Source organism: Trichomycterus rosablanca, chromosome 17 (assembly GCF_030014385.1).
Source record: "Trichomycterus rosablanca isolate fTriRos1 chromosome 17, fTriRos1.hap1, whole genome shotgun sequence".
NCBI lineage: Eukaryota > Metazoa > Chordata > Actinopteri > Siluriformes > Trichomycteridae > Trichomycterus > Trichomycterus rosablanca.
The window spans coordinates 6,970,293-6,997,373 of NC_086004.1; the positions used below are offsets into that span (position 1 = coordinate 6,970,293).

Below are 27,081 nucleotides of genomic sequence, written 5' to 3' on the forward strand. Positions count from 1 at the left end.
TATGCAGCAAGACACCTAATTATGTGGTTCCACCTTAATTCTGTGACTAATTTTCGGATAATACAACTCCTGAAACCCAAATGCTCTTTTTACAAAAATCTGATGTTGACATCTGTGTATTTTCAGTAATTGTTATAAAGTCACACTCTTTTCAAAAACCACTCTCATCAAACATGTTCTGAACCTGTTTAACCAGCCTGCAGATACAACCCAACTTCTATATAATCACTCTCTAAAATAAGAAGCTCTTACGACTAAGATGTTTGTTCTGCTCGGAACACACTTACAAAAGTAAAAGCAAACAAAAGCTCCGTTCCTGCCTTTGTGTGGATCTAATCCTCGGATCTGAAAGCCGCGTGTTTCCACCTTATAGGAAGTGCTCAATAACAGTAATGATTCCGCGAGCAGGCCGGTCCTTGTAGCGTAATTAAAAGCCTTTCTGTCTTCATCCAGAGAAGCAGGAGGGGAAATTAGACAGGAAATTCCTCTGGAACAAGCTGGCCAGAGGCTTAACTGCATACATAGCATCATGCCAACCATTACACACCACCAGACCTCAAGTCCCCCATGCAAAGCACACTGGGACGTCAAATGCCAAGGTAACTCGGGGCAGTTTAAGACGCTCGGCTTGCAGACTGTTACACAGCTGGCTCTGGAATGCAACAGGCTTTTTTCTCATCACTGTCAAGGCACTTTTTATAAAATTTATATCAGCATTTTTAACAGAATCTATTGTTCATATTACCTGTAAATTTAAAAAATAACATTATTATTTTTTAAATGCTTTTTATGCATTTTCCCTTTTTCTCTCAATCTAGTCATATCCAGTTACCCATTTGTATCCCTCCTTTACTGCTTCAGACCTCTACCCTGACCAAGGAGGGATGTGTCTAATACACGCCCTCTTAGACGTGTGTGCAGTAGCTGACTGCTTCTGTTTACCTGCACAAGTCAGGTTCACACAGGGATCAGTATCACGTATGGAGAGTCACGCACTGATCTGCATTATCCCCCGTCTCTGTGCAGGCGGCATTAAACAGCCAGCAGAGGCTGAAATTGCAGCATTAATGAGAAATCCCTTCAGCCTGCACACCCCTTCCAACATGGCCAATTATGTCTGTGTAGGCACCCGGCTGGCTGATAGAGCCAGGATTTGAACTCAAGAGCTCGAGATCTTAGCAGTGGTGGGTGCAGCAGCATGTTTTACCGCAGTGTCTGTCCTGACAAATACAGCGTTTTTCACACCAACCTGATAGATTTGCTGCAGATGTGACCAAACACCAGAGCATTTCTGGTAAAGGTAACCTGTTGATGTCTTGGGTTTTAGACCAAATGGGGTTATAAAGTTAAAACCTAAAGTGGAGTTGTCTCCAGTAAACGCAGGAAGACTGACCAAAGCTCTGCAGCTGCAGGGGCAAGAGGGCAAAGCGAGGTGACACTTATCAGCGTCCTTCAGCTACATCTGGGCTAAACACTAATAAGGTCCATGCATCATGGTGCTGGAGATCAGAAGGGAGAGGCCTCCTCCATCAGCGTTGTGTTGTTAGCATGCTGTTTGCGTAATTTAGGTACTTAAGATGGCCAGGTTGGCTAAGACTGATTACACCGTAGGGTAATCACGCAGCCTCCTCTATCATGCTGATTTATCACCGCTGCTCTTAATAGCTCTGCTTAACACACAGGTTTGTCCAGATTAAGTAATTACCTTTAGGCAAAAGTTTATTATCATTAAGACTGGAGTCTTTAATAAACACGCTGCTGTCAGAGAGAGAGTGGACGAGAGAGATAGAGGCAGAATGCTGGTGGCGAATGAACCAAAGTGATCATTAAGAAACAATACTTTAAATTGGTGTGTTCTGCAGGGGCTGTCACCGTGCTCCCCCGCTTACATTCATATTAGCCCGGCGGAACTCTCGCTAGGGGGTGATGGGGATTACCGCCGCCCCAAAGGTGCAGGATTATTCCTCAGGCAGACTCGTTTAAAAAAACAGGGGGAGGGGAAAAATATGTCACACCTTAAAATAACACCATCCATTGTGTGCACTCTCTCAGTCTGTATGGGTTAGAATAGAGGTGTACAGGGAGCTAAAGCTGGCACAGTGTGTCTTATTGTTTAAGGGGGAAAGCATAATGGTGCTGAGTAGGATGCCACTATTTTTTACATCTGGCGAAAAATAGCTCTATGGGTAAAAATAGCCACAAGGTATCGTCCGTCACACCCTCAGACACTTGCTGTAGCCACCACGGGTCTTAATAAAGGTTTGGAAATAACAAGGGTTCAGAGGAACAAGATCTCAGGATGATGTCCAGATCTGCCTGGGTCACATCACACCGAAGAGCTACTTGAGTACAAAATCTCTACAAATAAGAGACAGGCACTAGGGCTGATGAAAAGATGCTTGTTGTTTTTGTTAAAGTTAGCACACTGTTGAATACCAAGGATCAAAGTATGGAGGGAATTTGCCATCAGATTTACTCAAATGAGACAAATAGTTTACGGTGCACAACAACATTACAAAATTGATTTTTAGCAAGCAACAGCAACAATTCTTACCACAGAGGTCTTTACATTTCTGACAAAATGACACACTGCAGCTTTTAAAATGATTATAATCCTAAATAGTGTTTGTTTTCTACAATCCAAGGTCCTGAGGATCTGTCTTTGTTGATGTTTTACCCTTGTCTGTGCATGTTCTGCCCATGTCTAAATGGATTTTCTAAAAGTTCTACTGCAAACATACCAGTAGAAGTGAATCAGTAAGTAAGTGAACAGGTAGGTGGACACAACTCCATTGGCAACCCTAAATCAGGTGTAGCCTGTGCTGACTGGCCCTAATATGCAAAAGGTGCTTCCATTAATATGGCAATTAAATAATTCATTCATTCATTCATTGTATTTTTACCACTGTTTTATCTTAGTAAGTGTCGCAGTGGGTCTGATTCACTGGGTGAAAGGCAGTGAATACCCTGGACAGGCCACTAGTCCATCACAGTACAAACACACATACACTTTTACCTAGGGGGATTATAATATCTCCAATTAATCTGACTGCATATCTTCGGACTGTTGGAGGAAACCCACACAAACACTGGGAGAACATGCAAACTACACAAAAAGGACCTGGACCACTCCACATAATAGGAATCAAACCCAGGACCTTCTTGCTGTGAGGCGACAGTGCTACTCACCGAGCCACCAACAATGAGATCAGTGTACTTTAATGACCTTTTCAGTCACCAGATCTGAATATAATACAAAAGACTGGCGAATGTCACTGATTATTTTGGAAGACATGCTTTCTCCTACATATTTCAGTAATATAGAACCCTCAACGTACAGATGTCTGTAGTGTCATTATGGCGCAAATTTGTGACCAAATGCCTTTACGTTGCACCAATCGAAGGTCCATAAGCATATATTAAATGGATTCCACATAACAAAAGTTTGATGGGCTGAATATTCAATTCTACAACAATATTTTACTCAACATCTATTAGACGATCACCTGAATCATCTGGTGACTGCTGAAATCTGATACTGTGTACATGGAGCACAATCAGTAAATCAGATCATCTAACATAATTCCAGATAATAATCAGTCACCGGGCTGGAAATGTGTCGATTCTTTTCCTCTAAACGAAAGCAGACTTTCTGATGGCACTGATACAGCTGCGCTGGCGTGCCGCCTGTGTTTGCTTAAACTCTTGAGGTGTTTGCTGAAGTGTTTCAGCTCTCAGTGAGCCTAAACAGATCTCCCTATGGTTTCCAGCCATGTTTATAAACAGCTCTATCCAAAACGAGTTAACTCCTGTCTCTCTCATTAACCCTTCACTTATTCTGTCCACCCAGATTCCCTGTTTTAAAGACTCAATATTGTATTCATTTGTGAACAAGTTCGAATCGCATGTTACCCCAAAACACCGAGAGAACAGAAAACGTTAGGCAGTGTGTTGAGCACGTGGCTGTGAGCTTTTGCTTTTCCAGCTGCCTCGACGAGCCGCGGCCTCAGCCAGGGACACGCTCGTAAACGCAAAATGAGAAACAGCCGGAGGGCGCAGCCTCCTCCCGCGCACTTGGCTCTCTCTGTCTTCCCAGGGGGGTGGGGGGGAATTCGGGAGGCCCCTCTGTAGATGCAGTGCTTGAGGCCTTGAAATTTGTCATGAAACGTCTTGTTTGAGAGGTACTTACAACTTACGTCTCTTTCTGTAACTCATAACGTTCTGCTGTCGAATTTCTCCTCTCCTGCATCTTTATTTCCCTCTGATCTAATCCCTGTGTACTTACTGTGTTCCGATTACGAACAACACATGCATGACGACCGTACTGACAAACCTGTACAGTCAATAACAGTGCTGACAATAATTAAAGGACAGACACTGGTCCATTGTAGGGCATTCCACATCCACTTCTACAGGTTCTTTTTAAAGAGCTGGAAGGAAAACTAAGGATGTAAAGGAAACCCAGACATAAACAGAGAATATGCCAAGTCTACACCGAAAGTAACCAGCAGTGAAGCTTGAACTAGGGTTTCTGGAGCGGCACTGACTGCTCTAATAGCTGCAGTAGCTTGGATTGGCTGATTGTTATCTTTAAATCAGACTGATCTGCAATGCCATAGCTATAAAAGTTCCAAGTACATTTTGAAGAACTTCCAGAAGTCACTTTGGATAAAACTCATGCTTCTTTCTTCCAACTGGTAAAGCCATGAAAATCAAACAGATGTATAAGGGATCTTCAAAAAGTTTCCGCACTTTTATATTTTCGTTGGAAATGATGAGCGCGGGAGGATTTTTTTTTTAACATTCTTAATAAATGGAGTTAAAAAAGAGTGGACGCTTTTTGAAGAACCCTCGTATAAAGACATCAGATCTTGGCTAACAATAGAGTTAGAACTGCCAATGCCAAGTGACAAATTAATAATCCTCAAATTTGATTTAAACCTAGGTGTGAAAATCAACACCCGCTAATAGATAATTAGACCCTGGTTTCTCCTGAGGCTTAACCTGTCTGTCAGGAGTATTGTAAGGTACCTTACTATTTAATTTGCCTGCTAATACAAGCGCCATGACTCAACCTTTCATGCGGTCGCATTAATTGAAGCGACTTAATTGAATAATGAACAGGCCTGGTGACAGGCACTATCGCTGTAAGGCAGAAAGTACGGGTTAATGAGGGGGCTTAGACTACTGGCAAGCTGACCCTGTTTCAGCAGCATGGCCTGGTTAGGCGTAATTAGCTTTTTTCGCTCCCATCCGCTGTCCCCCAAGCTGTAGCCTGCAGCCACCACAATTAGTCTCAGTTCTGTACTGGATTAAAACGAATGGTCTGCCGACTAACCTGGCAGAACTTGAGTGTAATCTGAGATCAGATTAAAATATCGGCTGTGATTAAGGATTGTGAGAGATGGCAGGTCCAGGTAACATGGTAATGACGTGTGTTGACAATAGTGTGTGTTGTACTAGCAGCAGGTGCAGCAGCATTGTTGGGATATGTGGGTGGATAGAGAATATATGGGTTAAGAAATAGCATATATAGATGAATAAAAATAAATAAACTGCGTATTTCATTTTAATTGTTATGAAAAGTTGTATATCAGGGTTCGAGTGAATGATGTCATTGTTTTATGTTAGAATGAAAGAAAGACGCTTGATTTTAAAATTAAAACTGGAGGCTGCTCACGGCTTGGCTACATAAGCCTGAAGATGAACTTTCCCCCTTTTCTACCCCTGAACAGGAATTCCTACGTGGTACTAGGGGGGTGAGTGTAGGGGTCTATAGTTACTCTCTGATTGAGAATGTGGGGGCTCTACTCAGTTCTCCGAGTTGGGTAAAGAACTTTGTAATGCAGTCAATAAGAGAACAAGCCGTGCTGTCAGCAGTGATGGAGTTTTACTCTTGTTTTAAAGAGACTAATTAGATTGCCGGTAGACTGATCATTGCACTGTGTGTTTAAATCCCACGCTCTGCGTCTGTTAGCACTTTACTAACAAATAGTAGGTGTTTGCTTATCTGCTCAGAGCGCTGTTATTTCTGGGATTTATGAGAGTTACGTCCAAACCTGACTGTGCCTTACACGTTCAAAATGAAGTGGAGTTGTAATTGTGTTATTGCTTCATGTTTCACCGATCTCAGGTTTGGAGAGGCTCTATGCCAAACGTACTGCAAACTGGAGTGATTAGAATGAGCGTGTCCATAAACAAAAAGCTTCACGAATAGTTTGTAGATGTAATATTTCACCATGTTGTTAAACATGTTTTCTTTGCAGGATCTATTTAGAAAGAAATTCAAGCGCAGGTGTTACCATAAAAGATAGATAGATACAGTGGGGCCAAAAAGTATTTAGTCAGCCACTGATTGTGCAAGTTCTCCTACTTAGAAAGATGAGAGAGGTCTGTAATTTTCATCATAGGTACACTTCAACTATGAGAGACAAAATGAGAAAAAAAATCCAGGAAATCACATTGTAGGATTTTTAAAGAATTTATTTGTAAGTTATGGTGGAAAATAAGTATTTGGTCACCCACAAACAAACAAGATTTCTGGCTCTCACAGACCTGTAAATTCTTCTTTAAGAAGCTCTTCTGTCCTCCACTCGTTACCTGTATTAATGGCACTTGTTTGACCTCGTTATCTGTATAAAAGACACCTGTCCACAGCCTCAAACAGTCAGACTCCAAACTCAACCATGGCCAAGACCAAAGAGCTGTCGAAGGACACCAGGAAGAAAATTGTAGACCTGCACCAGGCTGGGAAGAGTGAATCTACAATAGGCAAGCAGGTTGGTGTGAATAAATCAACTGTGGGAGCAATTGTAAGAAAATGGAAGACATACAAGACCATTGATAATCTCCCTTGATCTGGGGCCCCACGCAAGATCTCATCCCGTGGGGTCAAAATGATCATGAGAACGGTGAGCAAAAATCCCAGAACTACACGGAGGAACCTGATGAATGAGAGCTGGGACCAAAGTAACAAAGGCTACCATCAGTAACACACTACGCCGAGAGGGACTCAAATCCTGCAGTGCCAGGCGTGTCCCCCTGCTTAAGCCAGTACATGTCCAGGCCCGTCTGAAGTTTGCCAGAGAGCATATGGATGATCTGTTTGGAGGAAGAAGAATGCTGAGTTGCATCCCAAGAACACCATACCTACTGTGAAGCATGGGGGTGGAAACATCATGCTTTGGGGCTGTTTTTCTGCAAAGGGGACAGGACGACTGATCCGTGTTAAGGGAAGAATGAACGGGGCCATGTATCGTGAGATTTTAAGCCAAAACCTCCTTCCATCAGTGAGAGCATTGAAGATGGAACGTGGCTGGGTCTTCCAGCATGACAATGATCCCAAACACACCGCTCGGGCAACGAAGGAGTGGCTCCGTAAAAAGCATTTCAAGGTCCTGGAGTGGCCTAGCCAGCCTCGAGACCTCAACCCCATAGAAAATTTGTGGAAGGAGTTGAAAGTCCGTGTTGCCCAGCGACAGCCCCAAAACATCACTGCTCTAGAGGAAATCTGCATGGAGGAATGGGCCAAAATACCAGCTACAGTGTGTGCAAACCTGGTGAAGACTTACAGGAAACGTTTGACCTCTGTCATTGCCAACAAAGGTTATGTTACAAAGTATTGAGTTGAACTTTTGTTATTGACCAAATACTTATTTTCCACCATAATTGACAAATAAATTCTTTAAAAATCCTACAATGTGATTTGTATCAATGTGATTGTATCTATGATGAAAATTACAGACCTCTCTCATCTTTCTAAGTAGGAGAACTTGCACAATCAGTGGCTGACTAAATACTTTTTGGCCCCACTGTAGATGGAAGGATGGATGGATAGATTCCACTTCAGCTTCCACTCTGTACATGCAATTAAATGTTTCTACATAACTACAGGTATCCATATAAGTCCCACAATATAAGGTCTGAATATTTAGGTCTTGATGTACCAAGCAACCTCATTCACAAAGGAAGAGTGTGGTTGAAACAATTGCCAATTTGGGACACACGCAAAATATTTGCATGAAATGTCTGCATCACAGGGCTGAATTTTTCATGATGCAAAGATAAAGACGATAAGAAATACTGGAGAATTGTGGAAACTGCATTAAGGACAAATAAAACTATAAACAGAGCAAGAAAAGATAGAGAAAACAGCAGATCACTTTAATTGTGAACTTTTATTAACAAAAGCTTCCCAAGACTTTTGACAGCAGGAGCAGAACTCCTTCCTTTTGAATGCATACATTCCTTTTGTGCATCTGAAAGACTCCCCAAATTCCCCAGACGCAGATTAGTGCCAATACCTCCTCATGACCAGCAGTCCTCTTGCATTTGCGCTTCTGTATTTAACACCAAACAAAATCCAGGTCTTTTTTCTTATTGTTCTTAAAAATGGCCACATCATCTAAAGCAGAAGACACTCAACACAAGTACAACAAACTTGTGCAATGTTGACACATCCCCTCATCCTCATCCCCTCACCCCCTCTCTCTCCTTTGCTGTGACATCACACTCTTCAGCTCTACGGCTCGTGCCACAGGAAGTCCTGGCACCTCACTCAAGTGCCGCTGGGTATTTTGACTTCCCTTGCTTCTGAGTGGCTCTCGAAGGCAGCACATTGCAGGAGGGTTCAGTTTGGGGGGAACCGTCACGCTCCCACACAAAGAGCTTCATTCACAAGCCGGCCTTCTTTGTTAGACAAGTGGGTAAAGATTTGCTCAAAGAAATCCATTCAGCCATCGTCACATCAGAGAGATGATAGCGACGAATGGAGATGTTCTAGCAGTGACGCTACTGGAATGAACCCCCCGGACTATTCTGATTACTATTATTATATAATCATCCAGACACCAATCATTTCTTGGGTGATGGTGATGAATCATCAGTCAATATTTATATTATGGTCAGTTAGTTGCTTTATAAAATAAAATAAAAAATCAGCCAATACTCCTAGCCAATTCACCTTCTACATGTTGTTAGGGGTGAAAGCAAATCCCTCAGACACAAGGAGACCATGTCAAACTCCTCACAGTGACAGGAGTCAAAGATAGAACCCACACCCTCCTTTTTGCTGGGTGCTACCCTATTTGAATTCCCAGTTCATTTAAATGTTCTATTTTTAATAAGCTAAAGACTTTTAAAGAATAAAGCAGAACATTTGCGTTTGTGATGCAACACTTAAGCATGAATTACTTTGCCCCTTAGTTTCTATTGTTATCCTTGTCTTCTTTGTGTCTGGCTCTGATGACACTCTCACACCCTCCATGACCAATAACAGCACTAATAGGGAGTCATTAGTTTTGCAGCTCTAATGAGGAAAATTTGCCATCAACAAGTTTCTCTGCAGTTGATTTGGACCAGTTAAAGTGTTTGAGAGACTTTATTTATTAGTGCGCAGGCTTGAAATTTGGCTCTGGTGGCTGAAAGGTAACCAACAGGATCAGATTGAGTCTTGGTTATTTAGCAAGAGAGTATGTCATGTTTTTATTTGTAAGCATCAAAGAGAGGGTGGAGTTTGGATCTCATGGTGGCATCTCTGTAATGTAATGTGAAACATTATTTAAAATAGTACGAACAATCAAAAGTGACCAGTGCATTCTTGACAACATTTCAAAATCTCATACACAAGTGTAGTACCCACTACTGCTGGGATCCAGGGTTTGATTGCCCAGCGGTGCAATCGGCCAGTCGGGCTGAGGCTGAGGCTCCGTAATTGATTGGCACTCTGTCTGGAATGGGTTACTGCATTTCTCCCTGTGATTCTGGGAAACTGGACCCACCATACCCCTGACCAGGACAAAGTGGTGGTAAAACATAAAAATGAATTATAGAAGTATAGGATTACAGAGGCTCATGCCTTTTCTTACACTAGTGTATATTTAATCATGTGGTCAAGCAGCTCTAATAAGAGAGCTGGAAGAGGTGGGTGGAAAGCTTTACAAATCTCAAAGGACCACAGACAACACCGAAAGCTCACTGGGCTCCTCTTCCAGAACAAATAACAAATGTCCACACAATTGCGAAGGAAGGGCTTAAATTAGCATGTTATCAAATATCCCAGTCATGACTTTTTCCTTTCATGGCTTTAGATAAATGTGTGAAGATAAATTGCTACACTGGTTTTGCATTTTCCTCACAGCGGTGCCTGATTCGCCGGGGACGCTGGTGGGTAGCGCGGCTGAAATCACATGTCATCAAGATGGAGAACTTGAAGGAGGAGGATAAAATGAATTTTGAGGACCTGGGGTCTCCTCCCAGATCTAAACATGCCAGCCCACGGTACACAGTGCCAGGCTTTTTCCTCCTCTCACTTTTATTTAACACCTTCAAGATCTGTGTTAGAACTAATCAGTCAATGCTCATGAGATTCCAACTTTAGAGAGAACCTCCCGCATAGAAAGTGTTTCAACTTTGTTAGTTTGTATAGTCTTAGCAAAAGCATCATTATTTCTTTAGAAAACTACAAATCTTATTTCCAGAAAAGTTGGGATGTTTTTAATGTGTTTAATGTTTTAGGCATGTCTACTAAACCTTTATTTAACTGACAAACGTACAAAGAAAAGAATATTAATGTATTCACTGTATTCAACTTAATAGTATTTGGTGAATATAAATAAATTTAAAATTTGATTCCTGTAACACTCTTTGTGACAGAGGCCTGTTTCCTCATCACCTTTCCTATTATTTTTTTATCTAGAAGTAATGATAGTATTTATGGTAAAAAAAATTTAAAATTATTTATTTAATTATTTAAATATTTAATTATTTCATTTTGATGTTGTGCATCAAAGAAGCCCTGCTCCAAAACCAGCACTTTACGCTTGACTGAGGATTGTTGCTGATCACATAGACAAAGAAAAACCCTCTGAAGGACAGTTTTGTGGTCAGATGAAAAAAAAAAAAGATTTAACCTTTTTTTGGCCACAATGACACGAAGTAGGTTTAGAAAAAAAACGGAGGCATTTGAACTCACACCATTGTGCATACTGTGAAGCATGGTGGTGGTATAATGCTCTGGCCAGTTTTGCTGCCAAACTGGTGCATTATAAAAAGTGGATTTTAGTACAACTTAAACCCATCAGCAGGACAACAACATAAAACACAGTCACAGAAATCAAAACAATTACAGAAATTACTGAAACCCCAAACTGGCGATGACATTCGTCCCTTAGGTATGTGTTAATACTTAGGTATGTGTTAATACTTAGGTGTGTGTTAATATTTATACTGCAGCATTTCTATAGTGAAATCTAATTGTGGCTTCTGGCTCCTCGCTTCATCTGATTCCGGTTAAGTGGCACTCGCAGCATTTCTGTAATGATTCTCTAAAGCTCTAAGCAGGACTCGAACCACAAAACAGACAATACGTCATATTACGAGGTCAAACTTTTTTCCTGGTTTTAGATTTCCAGTGGTAGTTACTTTCCAAGTGTAACTGAATGCAGAAGTCTGCAGCGTGTCCAAGGAAAACCTGCCTCAGAATAGAAACTCAAGACTCCCACATCTCAACCCAGTCAAAACAAACCCAAGTTTTTAAAAAGCACCCTGCCTGTTAACCCAGGAAGAGAGGTTTGTTTTTCTACTTAGATGTCAAAGCAGAGTTCAGCGGTGGCTCTCTGCCACGTGGCAGATAAATGTGGGTACACATGGGCATGTTGTTGGTATAGTGCCAGGACGTGCCAATCTCCTGTGCCTTAATGTATTGCTTTAGCTTGTCCCGAATGTAAGCGGATTCTAAACAAACTTGTAGATTTGTCAAGCTCCACTTGTTTTAAATAATCATCCTACTCATTATTTTTAAGTCTGGAAAATTGCAGTAAGTGTAAAAATTTAACCATTAAACACTGCCAATACACATCATGCAAAAAATGATTCCAGACTTAATTTGTTTTGGATTTGACCCACTTTGACCTTTTTACTACCATAATTAGAAGCCTAACCTCACCACAGATCTGAATACTCAGTTCCGTTCAGTTCATTAAGTCTGCTTGTTTCTATTATCTGGCACTCTCAAGGCCCTGACATGCAGAAACCACAAACTGTCAAGGCCACGGCTCTGCACGAGCAAAACATCGGCAGGAAATCTGCAGTTTTCCTCTCGTACTGTTATAGTTCTGGAGCACGCACCTCCCTTTTTGGGTTTCCTTAAGGAGAGACTATAATGCAAGATCTAAAAATGACCCCAAGGCCCCACAAAATCCAACACGCCCTGGACCACAGGCAACACATAGAGCCAAACCAAGCATGATGCTGGTGTACCGCAGATTTTCTAATTAATAGCTAAGTTGAAAATGACAGTGTTATAGTCTAAACCGGAACATGAATGTAAATCAAACGCTAGGTTTAAAAGCCAGAGGGATTTACAGAGCTATAAAACATGCTAAATATGCACAACTCTCTCACATTCCAGGATCCAAAGGTTTAAGTCTGTAATATAATGACAAAAATGTGCAAGTGCATCTTTCAAATGAGCAATAAAACATATTTTTGTGAGATTCTCTTCAATAAATATGTAATCTGATAGGTTTGTACATACTTGTAAAATGTAAAATGTAAAATACACTGCAGGTTATTTAATAAATAAAAATAAATACATTTATAAATTTTAAGAGTAATTTTAAGAGTAATTTTTAATTTAAGAGTAAATTAATAAAATTGAAAGACAAGTACTATTTTGATCAACAATTTGCAAGTTTAAATAAACCTTAAAAATGTTAAAGTTAAAAAGATCAAAACCACACTGAAAGAAATAAAGCAGACCCCTTGTCTTTTGTACACTTTATTGTGTTGTGGATTTGATTTTGAATAAATTCCGAAAACATAAAGATGACAGTTCACAGACACTCAGCATTTAATCTGACTAAGCTTGAGAGGATCCTGCCTAAAAAATAAGATAAACTGCCCAAATGCAGGCAGGTAAATCTTGTATCAAGACGTTTCCAAGAAGATCTGCAGCTGTAATTGCTGCCAAACAAGGCTTACACAAAGTATAAGTAAAATAAATGATCTAAATATATTTGTGAAAAAGTGATTTCAGTTTTTGATTTTGTCATTTTTTAAACTAAAAAAAAAATAAATAAGGGTAAAATACATGGTTATTTAAAAATACATTTAAAATCAACTCCACGACACTGGCCAAATTCACTGTATTGTGCATGTCCATTTTAATGAGCTTGTGTTTAGATTTATGAAAACATGGGATGTATTGGGTTTTCCACCCACATTACAGACAGATGTGTCTTTGCACTCAGAGACATTGTTTGGCCTGTAGATTTTACACTGCCCGTGTCCCACGCATCAGCCTCATCTGGATCTGTTTGTTCTTATTTATTTAATTCGCTAGCTCTTTGGCTGTGGTGTCTGACTGAGCATTATCAAAGTCTAAATTAAAGATTTGGGATCAGCTCGCCTATACAAACCTTCACTGTAAACCAAAGAAACAACGGAAAATTACTGAGGCTGAGAGTGGAAATGAATATGTATGAAATATGCAAGGAAAAGATGATGAATATTTTATGAATACCTACTTTAATAACAAACAAATGTACTTTTACTATGTTATAGACCACATAGAGTTTTAATTCACAATCCAGTCAAGAAAGGATTTAAAAATCATTGTATTTAAATCATTGTATTTAACAGATCAGCACAAACACCGCAGTCAAGTCCAAACCCAATGAGATGCTGTATGATCTAAAGTATGACCTGCAAAAAATCTTAGAATGGTTTAAACGTTCCTGTCACCTCCACATCAGCCTTATCAGCTACTAAAGAATAATAATGCGATTAAATAAAATTCCACCACAACTGAGAGAAAATGAGCTATGGGGTAATCCCCAATAAGAGTGAGTCTGAAATTGCAGTGGACTTCCAGGCTGCCATACAAGATGAAAAACAATCTGTTTTGAACAAACCTGTTGAATCTTGATTATTTTGATAAGGTTAAGTTAAATCTAAACCCCTGGTGTATAACATATATATCAAAACCAATGCCATATTTATAATGATCTTTAAGTTAACAAGTTACAATAATTTAAGCCAAATTTGGAATGAAGATAAAAAGCCTCATCACAATTACAGTGCAATCCAAACTTTTAGAATCTCAGTAATGGAAATCAGATGTTAAGGTTCCAATACAAAGAGAAGCTCTGCTGCAGAACAGCTGTGCTAGCACACACGACTCTGTAATTAAATATAATCTGATATTACGTGTTGCAATGGAACAAGCATCAAAGAGCTCAGTTAATATAATAATAAGCTCTGGACGATGTCTGGAGACATAACCCCCCCATTCCCGAACCAGAACCCGGCCCAAAAACAACATGTCACATTCCTGCTGATTTACAAGTGTTGGAGAAAAGCGAGAGATGAAGCGCTTCAGGGCATTACTGCAAATTTCCCAATTCTCTCTCTCTTTCCAGTAAGAGCACAGTGCACTCAGCATGGGTCTGTTTATCCCAACTGTCCTGCGCTCCCAACTGTAAATTACCCCTCTGTACAAATACCTGTGCGTGTATGAGAAAAGCTTTTTCGGAGCACACACCCCTCCTTACAGCACAGGCGTGGAGAGATTCCCATGCTTCCTCTACGCTGCAAGAGAATCACGATCATAAGAAATTCCACCATGTCAACTCTATAGACATCAGCATGCCCTGACAGGAGAACATGTATTTGTTTATCAGGGTGTCAACATATTAAAACAGTAGTGTTCACAGTTGGTATTAAAAATGCAATGTATATGCATCTCGATTTTATTATTTGATTTTGCACCAATGCTCCCAAATCCACACTTTAAAGACTGACTGAATTTTGTAGCTGACCAGACAATAATAATTGTTTCATGTAATTAATATTAATAATAATAATTATTATTGCTAGCTTTTTTATGATTTTTAGATGTAGAGGACATTTAACCTCAGAACTGTAATGTCACATTTTGCAGAAGGGTAAGAAGAAGGAAAATGCAGTGTATCTTGGAATTTTATCAGGCAATCAACACAGCCAGCTATAAATAGTGCAGAAAATGAGCAGGCGTCCTGCTTTCACTTAGAATTGTAAATCTAATCTCTGCCTTTCTTTAGCCCGTAGACAAAGTTCCGATTAAAGAGAAGGAGGCTTCTTCTAAAGCCATCAGGCTAAATGTTTACAAAGGGCTGCCTTAGATGTAGCTTAGCTCGCAGAGCCATTAACTTCCAGAGCAGAGTGTTCCCATGTGAGGGAAAATGAAAATAATTGCACAGGCTTTTACAAGTCCACAGTCTGTATTTACACAGCATATGGCGGCCCATATGACTCACGCAGAGGCAGCACAGACCTTGGGATACAGTCTGGGATAAAGTTTCATACAGGGCAGCAAGAAAAAACCGGACATGGCAGCTATTAGTCATTTCCTTTAAAAAAAATCGCTGAGAGGGGTGACTGCATGTGCACAGATTTCAGACTGAACATCTGCAATGTTACTGATCTTCTCGATAATGACATTCAACCTGAGAACTGAATGGTGACCAAGCACTGTACTCCATTCATTGGTCAACAGTAATGTGTGAAGAGGTACACAAATTCAGACTGACCCTACATGCTTAACTGTTTAACCTGCATGTGGGTTACACCTCCATGGCTGCTAGATTCTTTCTGTCTGGATCTTTTTAATGATCAAGAGGCCAGCTTATATGAAACAAGCGCTTGCATTTATACCTGAATAATGCGACAGGAAATGCAAACAAGCTGCCAAGTTTATAGAGTTCATGGGGATACGTTTGTTCATGACATAAGTCTGTACTCTAGACAATGTGTGAATGTGTGAAATTTCTCATAACAAACTTTATTCTTATTACAGCCCCAATAGTGATACCCTGCAGGCACAGAAATCTACCTATATTGACTGAATAAACAGTTGTGTTCTGAACCTCTCTAGACCTTTTCTATAAGGAGCCTCATTTAGAGCAAGCCTGGGGAGAAAAAAAAAAAAATTCCCTTCTTTTGAAGATAAGTGGGCCTGCTTTTGCAATAGGAGGTGGACGGCAGGCTTTTTTTTGCCTGCATTTTTCTCTGTCTTGGCGATGACCCCAGGGCCGTTCCCCAGGCAGCCCGTGGCTGCCTGCGTCAATTATTCACTGTCGCTGCTGCAACTTCATCCAGTTGATAAAGGAAATTGTCCTTATCGCTAAGCAGACACTCTTAAAACCCTATTTACACAGGTAAACCCTCAACCATCTATCCATCTTTATACTCTCGCTCAGATTCTCGCTCTTAGTTTCTTGTTCCTTTCTCTTCAGTGACTTTTCTGACTTAAAAAAGAGAACCAAGAGGCAGATTAACTAACCCATTATATATGTATATATGAAAGTATATTCATTGACAACCAGGACTAACTGGTGTTCTATTGTCTTACTGTCTTCTTCTTACCATGTTCTCAATACTGCACATTTGTAAGAATGTACCCAATATACATAAATGATCTTGGTTATATAGATCTGGATTTTGGGACCTGCACCATGCAAATGTAAAAATTTCTCTGTTTAAAAAGTACTTACCAAGTGGTTCCAACAAAATAGGCGAGAGCTGGGACACATTTGATGTGTTTGTCTTATTGAGATAAATCACCATTCATCTATAATAGATTTATTGAAATATATACATATATTTAAATTAAGACTTTAATGCCAAAAATCATTTCTACATAGGGCTAATCCTCTTTCTTGGCAACTCTTTCTTCATAAAATAATTTGCCAATTTTATGTAAATTGATAAAGTCTGCACTTGTAACTTTTAGCTATCCACCATACTAAGTAAGCTAGATCTGGGTGCAGGTTCAAAACTGTTTTGACTCTTATTTGGTATTCTATGGACAAGTCACTGCTATTTTCATCAAGCTAATTAGTAATTTGCAAATCTTTGCTAACACTACACATTGTAACATTTTGTCACACATTCCATGTCACACACTCCTCTCTCAAAGTGTGTGCATTCAAGTCTTCGTTTTGTCTGTGTGTGACCGTTATCCTCATGTGGCATGTTCGGGGTGGCTAAGCTTGAGCTCTGAAAACAGCGCGACCCAACTCAGCAGAAACAGCTACGGCGCAGCCACTCGGCCCATCAATCTTCTCCTGCACGAGACACACACTTTGGCCATGATGTACAGTGTATCACAAAAGTGAGTACACCCCTCACATTTCTGCAGATATTTAAGTATATCTTTTCATGGGACAACACTGACAAAATGAAAATTTGACACAATGAAAAGTAGTCTGTGTGCAGCTTATATAACAGTGTAAATTTATTCTTCCCTCAAAATAACTCAAAATACAGCCATTAATGTCTAAACCACCGGCAACAAAAGTGAGTACACCCCTAAGAGACTACACCCCTAAATGTCCAAATTGAGCACTGCTTGTCATTTTCCCTCCAAAATGTCATGTGATTTGTTAGTGTTACTAGGTCTCAGGTATGCATAGGGAGCAGGTGTGTTCAATTTAGTAGTACAGCTCTCACACTCTCTCATACTGGTCACTGAAAGTTCCAACATGGCACCTCATGGCAAAGAACTCTCTGAGGATCTTAAAAGACGAATTGTTGCGCTACATGAAGATGGCCAAGGCTACAAGAAGATTGCCAACACCCTGAAACTGAGCTGCAGCACAGTGGCCAAGATCATCCAGCGTTTTAAAAGAGCAGGGTCCACTCAGAACAGACCTCGCGTTGGTCGTCCAAAGAAGCTGAGTGCACGTGCTCAGCGTCACATCCAACTGCTGTCTTTGAAAGATAGGTGCAGGAGTGCTGTCAGCATTGCTGCAGAGATTGAAAAGGTGGGGGGTCAGCCTGTCAGTGCTCAGACCATACGCCGCACACTACATCAAATTGGTCTGCATGGCTGTCACCCCAGAAGGAAGCCTCTTCTGAAGTCTTTACACAAGAAAGCCCGCAAACAGTTTGCTGAAGACATGTCAACAAAGGACATGGATTACTGGAACCATGTCCTATGGTCTGATGAGACCAAGATTAATTTGTTTGGTTCAGATGGTCTCAAGCATGTGTGGTGGCAATCAGGTGAGAAGTACAAAGATAAGTGTGTCATGCCTACAGTCAAGCATGGTGGTGGGAATGCCATGGTCTGGGGCTGCATGAGTGCAGCAGGTGTTAGGGAGTTACATTTCATTGAGGGACACATGAACTCCAATATGTACTGTGAAATACTGAAGCAGAGCATGATCCCCTCCCTCCGGAAACTGGGTCGCAGGGCAGTGTTCCAGCATGATAATGACCCCAAACACACCTCTAAGACGACCACTGCTTTATTGAAGAGGCTGAGGGTAAAGGTGATGGACTGGCCAAGCATGTCTCCAGACCTAAACTCAATAGAACATCTTTGGGGCATCCTCAAGCGGAAGGTGGAGGAGCGCAAAGTCTCGAATATCCGCCAGCTCCGTGATGTCCTCATGGAGGAGTGGAAAAGCATTCCAGTGGCAACCTGTGAAGCTCTGGTAAACTCCATGCCCAGGAGAGTTAAGGCAGTTCTGGGAAATAATGGTGGCCACACAAAATATTGACACTTCAGGAACTTTCACTAAGGGGTGTACTCACTTTTGTTGCCGGTGGTTTAGACATTAATGGCTGTATATTGAGTTATTTTGAGGGAAGAATAAATTTACACTGTTATATAAGCTGCACACAGACTACTTTTCATTGTGTCAAAGTGACATTTTGCCAGTGTTGTCCCATGAAAAGATATACTTAAATATCTGCAGAAATGTGAGGGGTGTACTCACTTTTGTGATACACTGTATGTCATGAAGCACTGAACCCAGTTAATCAAGTCATTACCGGCCAGCCAGCTTTGTTCAGCCCACCTGGAGGCTACAACCACAGCAAGAGGGTGAAAAAAACTAGTTTGTCTGTACACCTAGTACAGAAATGCAGAATTTATGCTCCGGGTCAGAGCTACTCAAATAGCTGAGCTTGTAGGCCGATGATTGGGTGATATGCCAGACTGCAGTTATTTAATAACAAAAACAAAATAAAACAGAAAAGCAAGAATTGAAAATTCACACTGTTAGTAACAAACATGCTCTGAGTAAATGAAATGATGCCAAAGGCAGAGGGACATTAAAAAACACACTATTACTCTATATAAACCACTGTCTAAAACATACAGACGGTACATTAGTTTCAAGATGTCCATTGGTGTAAATAAGTGATTCAGTGAATGGATTAGTGTATGCTGCCATGTAATAGACTAATGCCCCATCCGTGGACTATTTACATTTATATTTGTGGCATTTATCAGACACTTTTATCCAAAAAGTCTTACAACTGAGGGTTAAGAGCCTTGCTCAGGAACCCAACAGGGGCAACTTGGCACTCGGCAACCCTACGATTGTCAGTCAAGTACGTTATTGGCTGAGTATTCCTGCCCTAAGCAGAGTGGCATCAGACCCATCAAGAAAATAATTGCATGAACTAAGAACAAACTACTGTATAAAATGCATTTCAAAAGTAATAATTTTTCCGGCTCAATCATTATTCAAAGATGCGGTTAGCATTTGCATAGTATTGCCAGGAATAACCCTTACATACTTTGATAATGTACTTTATACAAACTATCAACAATTTAATTGCCAAAGTTGGCACCCACTCCAACAGCTGTGCCACCCTGCCACACAACAGCAGCAAAACAAAATCCGAGAGCTGTTTATTGTTTTGAAGCGTGGACACGTACATTAGCTCTTGCCCAGCAGACAGATGCTCGCTGTCAGTAGAGATCGGGCCGCTCGTTTAGCTTCATTAAAACAGAGCAGTAGACGATGCAGTGCTGGGGGACAGCGGGCCTGTTCACCGCTCCTGTTAACTAAAACGGTCCGGCCGGATCCCTCATAAACACACACAGGAGGTGCCACTTTAAAGCCGCCTCTCTCGTATAACCCGCACATAAATACAGCCGGCCCTCATACAGCCGGATTTCCGCCCAGCGTCCAGTAAAAGCTGGTCTGGTGTTAACTGACTCCCAGCTTTTTGTTTTCACTTTTACACAAAGTGACTTGCTTCATTATACATGCTCGAATTTCCATAGAGGTCTGGGCGGGGGGGTGGACATAAAACAAACGACTGGCCCTGTGATGAATGGTTCTATTAGCAATCCAGATTGTTAAACTCAGATATAACAGGGCAGAGGGCAGAGGGGACCCATTCGTTTTCCCCTGCTCGAGTGGTGAAAATAGTTTTTTATGTGTAAATAACATATTAAAAGTCTGCATTATCCATGTCCTCTGATAGAGAGGAAATTGCTGCAAATAAATAACCGCAGACAGGAGGTTTAAACCGGAGAGCAGGTTTAATAGAGGGAGACACGCCACGCTCCGAGGTGGGCATTAGTTAGGTGACAAAGAGGCTTGCGGCCTGTTGTAAACCACACGCTGACAATAAAGCCCAGTAACAGGACCGTATATTAAAAGCAACCAGCTCGGCTCTGGGTTCAAGGACCTCATCCTCTTTCCGCTGCATATTCACTTATCAGCGTCTGCGGGTCAGAATAATAATACGAATGACTGTGATAAGTAATTGGCCTGTCCAGGCGTGTTGGCACACAGCTGAGGCTTTTTAGCACTAACATGCTACGCAATGAGACAGATTGACCTGCTGAATCTCTGTCTCTCTAGATTGCAGCACGGGAATTATTTGCTGTACTTGGGCCAGTAAGGGTCTGGCCACAGGGCTGTCTATGACCCGCTACTTCCCGGGTGTAATTGAAGGTGCAGTGACTTTTAACAAGAGACGAAACAAGGTATTAAATCTCTGCTTGCTCCTCTCTGCTGCTTTTATATACTTCAACTACATATATTTACAGTTACATACACACATCCTATATTTGCATTTGTAAGCAGTTTTAAAAGATATATCTAATATGCTATCTATATGCTGGGTCTAAATTAAATTCATTTAGTCACATCAGTCTGAATTAATAAAGCGTCCCTCATTATATTATGATTTCAGCTTCAGCCATGATCAGATGACATTTAAATTATTAACCATAACTTAGTTTTGAAACTAATTGCTTTTTAACAACACTCTCATTATAAATGAATATACACACATCAGTGCTGATATAACAATGTTAAAAGATGCTTTTTATTGCCTTCATTAACATGCACAAATGATAAAAAAACACTAGCTCCACTTTTATTTTAAACACAGCCAACAGCCAACTGGCATCTTTGTCGGCCTCTCAAGAGCAATTGTCCTCTGCCACTCTGATTAATTTATTACATTTACACTCTGGAGGTGAAGAACAAGGCCTATCAACCTCATTATCAGTTACTTAAAACACTTTTTGTGAGAAGCTTGCTTTCCTTAGTGGGTCAGACCAAAGGAGCAAATTAAGCCCACGTTAGCCATCCAAGATCACTCTGCTATTTGGGTCTCTGGATTGGCTTTTATGAAATTATTCATGAACATTGATCCGATTTGGATGGATCTATCTCAGCTTAGCTTACAAATACATTTAAGTTTTGGCATTTGTGTAAATGATATAGACTATGAAACTGTGCCGTCTAAAAAGTCAGTTGTATGACATTTCTGCCTTATATCCTTTCAATATGATACACTAAGTTATCCAATCAAAGTTATTAATAATGCTGAATAAAATATATGATTAAACTGTTACCACTATGTGCACATTATCAGTTTCATTCAAGGTCCTCTACTATGGCAGGCCACCAGTCTCCTTTATAAATGTGTAAAACCACCAGATATTCTCAAGCAGGATTTCCATTTTAAAGCCGTCCCTCGACTGGCATCTTTCTCAGTTTCACATGGGCCTTGTCGTCCATTGCTCTAGGTTCTGACTAATTTATAACATTTATACTCAGGAGGTCAGAACAAGGCCTTTCAGCTTCATTATACATCGCTTTTATCACTGGCTTACTGACATGGCTGAGATATGTCGCCTTTTTACCCTCCTATCCTTCTCTCTTTCTCCTAAATGTAACGTTTTATGGACATTCTAACTAGAAACTGATTTCAAATGTGTGTCCATGGGGCTCATTTAAAAAGGAGGTACATAGATGGAATGTAACTGCTTTCTATAAAACCTTTTTATTTTAGATTTAGTCTTAAAATGGAATTAGGACTTCCCTACTTGTGAGTAAAGCAAAAGCAAAGTGAGGCAAAGTAAAAAAAGGAATCCTGTATCTTATATTTAGGAAGAAGAGGGTTCTGTTTTCTTTGAACAGGGTTTTGGAAGATTTCTTTTCTTAGACTGTTCTCTACTTGTACTGAGGAAATTAAATGTTTACTTCTGTAAGTCGCTCTGCATAAGAGCCTCCGCTAACAGCTGTAAATGTACATGAGGGGGGTGATGTACCTCTGTTTAGGAGTGTAGGTGAGGGCTTTTTGGGCAGTTCGCTGAACCCATTGGTTTCCAGGCCACTCTTACACTCCTTTTTCTCTGCTGCTGTAGAAGCGCTGCTATCCATTCTGGTCGATTCTGTTTAAACAGAAAATAAAACAGTTAGATGAGCCTGTGTGATGCATGTAAAAACTGTGATTTGATGAAAAGGAAGTCATTTGAGTTCTCTGTGAAGTGGTACTGAGTGTAGATTAACACCTTTATGCTGAATTAATGTTTTATTTTAATGGTGACTATTGTCTGCATCATCTGTTTATTTGAGATGATGCCACTACTCATCTTTCCCAACAGAGGGCATTCTGTGCAGCTTTTTCAGCTAATCATCAAATCTGGCATTTACATTTTAAATGACATTTATGACATTTAGCTATCACGTTTACCCAAAGCCACTTACAATTGTGACTGAATACAATGCAAGCACTGATAGTTAAGGGCCTTGCTCAGGGGCCCAACTTAGCAGTGGTAGTGCTTAAACCAGTGACCTCTGACCACTGTTCCAGTCTCCTAAACACCAGGCTACAAATGCCCACTAGCAACACATCCCACTAAGCCTGGTGGACACACTGCACCTCACTTACAGACTGCATGTTCATTATATGGCCAAAAGTATGTAAGCACCTGACCGTGAACTTGCTGGACATCTCATTCCATAGTGAGCCTCTCTTTGCATCTATAACAGCCTCACATCTTTTGCAAAGTCTATACAATTTTGGAGTGTGTGTTGAAATCTGTGACAATTTAGACCAAAAAGAATGATGCAATTCATCTCAAAGGAGTTAAATGGAGTTAAGGTCAGGGCTTGTAATGCTGTATCTTTATGGACATTACTTTATTTGCACAAAAACATGGAACCAGGATGCACCGTTGAACCTGCTGATAATGCCCTGGTACTAAATTTCACAGGGCACCTTCAGAGCTGTTTTGACAGCATATTAAACTGGTGGTCCTAATGTTTTGGCTCATAAGCATACATATATGTTACAGGTGTATGTGAACTCTTTACTTTATCTGTTAATAAGTTTATATTCTAAGTCAAATTGTGAATCTTGAGCAGGAACCAAAACTAATTCAATTTGAATCTTTGGTCCTGGAAGGAAAAAAAATTAAAACAGCACTGAAAAGGTTTCTTAGTGCCAATAGTTCTGATAAGTTAGATAAAATGTGGATGTAAATGTTCTAAATGTAAATGTATATTAATGACATAAAAAGACAAACATCTCAGCAACTCTTAAGATAATTATGGAATAACTGTAGTTCCAAAGCTTTATATCTTAGAAAACCAGCATGTCCTGAAAATACAGTATTGGACATCTCAAGTACAGGTCATACAGGTCACAGTAACCAAATGGTACATGGATTACATTCTGCGAGACCCAATAGCGTGTCCTGGCAAGCAGCCGCTACGACGGCTTTATTCGTTTACTCACTCATCCATCTCTTATCTCTCTCTTTTTTCACTCAAGGTAAGCCGATTAAAGGAGGTGCCACACTTTATGGCATCTGTTTCACTTTTGCACAGCCAAAAACAAAACTACCCGAGCTGCATGACTGTCCATCCTTCATTCTCAACTTTATGACCAGCTTAAAAAAAAACACTAAACCCCGAGCTCAACCAAGTCTGTAACATCTGCCTGACGACCCGCTGCCAAGCCCGTCATAGAAAAGAAATGTGCAGCAAATCCTGTGGTCTGTTTATGAGACCCTGTTATCACTTGATCATTTGTCATGCATTAGAATAACACCAGTGTCCCACAGAACCAGGCTTTCTGATGTTTTGGCGTGGACTGTTCTAACCGCTAAGCTTCCACTGCCCTTGGTACCATTACAAAATGTACTGCGGCCACTATGGTGCACCTAGTTTTGTGTGTGCAGGGTATGTGTTGTTTTAATAAATTTTAATGGGTCCAGTACCACAAAAAGAGACACCAGGTTATTTTTGAGGATACCTCATACTGCAGTTATATTTATATTTCATTTCTATTCTATATTCTGTTGTACATTTGCCTAGTCATGAATTTAAAAACTTTTAGACCATAAAATTAAACACTGTTACCCCCTCCCTCTACAGAGCAATAAGTGCAGCAAAATATTTATTAAACAAAAGTGACTAAAAGGGCATTTTGCCTTCTCACTAACCCCCACTTCCACAACCCCGTATAGAGATCAAGACCACATGGAGTCACCCTAGACCACCGTAGTGACACAGCACATGACGAGATCGTACAAGTGTCAAAGACCAAACAGGCAGATGGTCACAAAAGCAAACAAGTAACAAGAGGCACTTTTTTGTTCCTTTCCATTGATGGTCGGCTGCCAAGAGCAAAAAGTCAAGAAGGATGACGAGGCAGGAGGCAGGACAAGGAGAGGCTAATCCCTGATCAAAACCTTCTACTTCCTGCCTAATACGTTCAATCGGAGTTCAGGTAAGACTGGCCATGACCTTACATGAATGATGGTACCCAAAAAAAGGGATTATAGGATATAAACTTGTATTTTACCAGCCATTGGGAATTGGGGTTGTTTCCCAAACTGAGAAGCCCGCCAACATTTTTACTAGCCAAGTCACAGACGTTTATTGTATTTCATTACAATCATAGTTTGTCCTTAATTATGATATTGATACTGAAATTTAGAGCCATTACAACCACCCTCCAATACCATCGCAAACATTACAAAGCCATCTGACATCTGATATGGTTCATGCATTCATGACGGTCCAAATCTGCTGGTGTTCACCACACATACATACAATAACTTTTTAAAGATATGGTGATGGATGACCCTCCTAAATAAACCATGTTTCCAAACACATAAATATTTTCCTGTTGCCAACTTGATTTCAATTTAAGGAGAGCTGATTGTGCTTAGTATTTTATACTCCTGTATTAAGCTTTTTCGTTCCATTTGTGAGGCGAATTTAAAGTGCGTCTGTATGTTGGAATGCTGCGCTGCATCAAATTCTGAATAACACGGTTACTTATGAGCTGCTGAAATCATGCCTTCAGAATGATATAAACCACATGGACGCTTTTAGTCTTTACTGCAGACAGCCAAAGCTCATTTAACTGATAAAAATCAGACCAGACGAAAGTGAAACATTCCTTAACAAGGATAACCTAGCTATTACTGTAATCAAATCAGAGTCAGAGTCTGATGCTTTGCTGTTCAAATGTGTAGTTATGGAGCATGACACTTGATGGGTAACAGACCATGAAAATAAGCCTTTTTCCTCCTGATGCAGCTGCGTGCAAATATTTTCAGATGATTACTTTCTAAATGCTGGAGAAGTTATTTCCAAGCTTTTTAAAGACGGAGCCGTTACGTCAATACATTCTTTGTAAATGGACATAAAAAAAGCTATCTGCAAATTGGCAGAACAATGTTATGACTTGCATTTAATGCCTGACTATAACTATCTAAAATAACAATGAAGATATTATGCTAAGTAAACTCTAGTAAAACGTTTTGGAACTAAAAAACTTTACTATTGAAATCAGATGAAACCCAGGTGTTTCACCGTCCAGCTGTATATTCCCTTATTAATACTTTAAAAATACTCATTATTTCTCTTTATTGCAGGTGTACTTTAATATTTTCAGTGTATTACTTACTGTATATTATAGCAGTGGGTCACAGTGGGCACCCATGTAAATAATATTCCCATGTTCATGGCAAACCAAACACAGAAATGAGGTTACATTATGCTTGTCTATAATAATAATAACAATAATAATAGTTTTAAAATTCTATGACATCTCATTGAACATTCTCTGGCCCCCATGGATGGGCATCTAGGTCCAAGGAACCAATGCACTAAAGGATAATCCACACAAAGAGTAAAGAATGTAAGGATTGTAAGGATTCACACAGCATCCATAAACTCCTTCTATTCACAGTTCACACTGGCCATTCAGCATTATATGGCCTAGGGCTTCCCAATCACGGATCTATTTTTCCAAGCTCTTAAATAGATGAAAGAGGCGTGAAAGGGCCTGATGGACAGGCCTGTGTGCTGTTTGGGGCAGCCGCAGTGACCGTTTTTCTTTGAAGAGATTAAACAGGTGTGAAGAGCTATTCCCCTTGTTGTGCAGACGGATGTGTCCCAGCGACGCTGTGCCCGCTGCATAAGAGGTCTCATTACGGGCACTTTTCTCTTGTTAATTACGCCCGCTGGAATAACAGCCGTCATTCACGCTCTTGTGGCAAAGAGGCCCAAAAGCCTTGAGATCTCTAAATGATGAGAAGTGCCACTTGATGTAGAGCGTGAACAGGACATTATAGGCCGGGTGTGAATGAGTCCCCCTTTTTTCATTCAGTATGACAGGGATCAAGCTCAAACACAAGTCATTTCTTATTTATTCATAATGGTTTAATAATGCACACTTAAAAAGAGCTAAGACAAAGCAAAGGATTGAACAAACTACAGGGAATTATCTATTTTCTCTCAACAAAGCTCAGAACGGCTTGAGTTAAGGCATTAAAAAAACCCTGGTACACAGCAGGGCCGCATACAGAGCGTTTAACCCCAACAATGCTTTGTCAACAGTCATTGCCTTTAGGTACATGCAAGGCCATTCAGCTGGCCATGATAACTAACAATAGGTGGTTTTTGGTGAAGGTAATTGAGGAGAACAACAACTTCTGAACTTAATTCTCTCCCATTCAAGGCTTCATTGTGGTGC

At 40.4% G+C, this 27,081-nt stretch overlaps 1 protein-coding gene across 1 annotated transcript in view; it reads right to left on the reverse strand.

Annotated features, from left to right (window-relative positions):
• Nucleotides 1–27,081, reverse strand: part of gli2b (GLI family zinc finger 2b) — a 70,408-nt gene that overhangs the window by 33,083 nt on the left and 10,244 nt on the right. Inside the window, exon 2 of the mRNA XM_063013210.1 lies at nucleotides 22,355–22,477. Coding sequence (XP_062869280.1) covers nucleotides 22,355–22,466 — 112 coding nt within the window. The 5' untranslated portion in view covers nucleotides 22,467–22,477. The remainder of the gene's footprint in view (nucleotides 1–22,354; nucleotides 22,478–27,081) is intronic.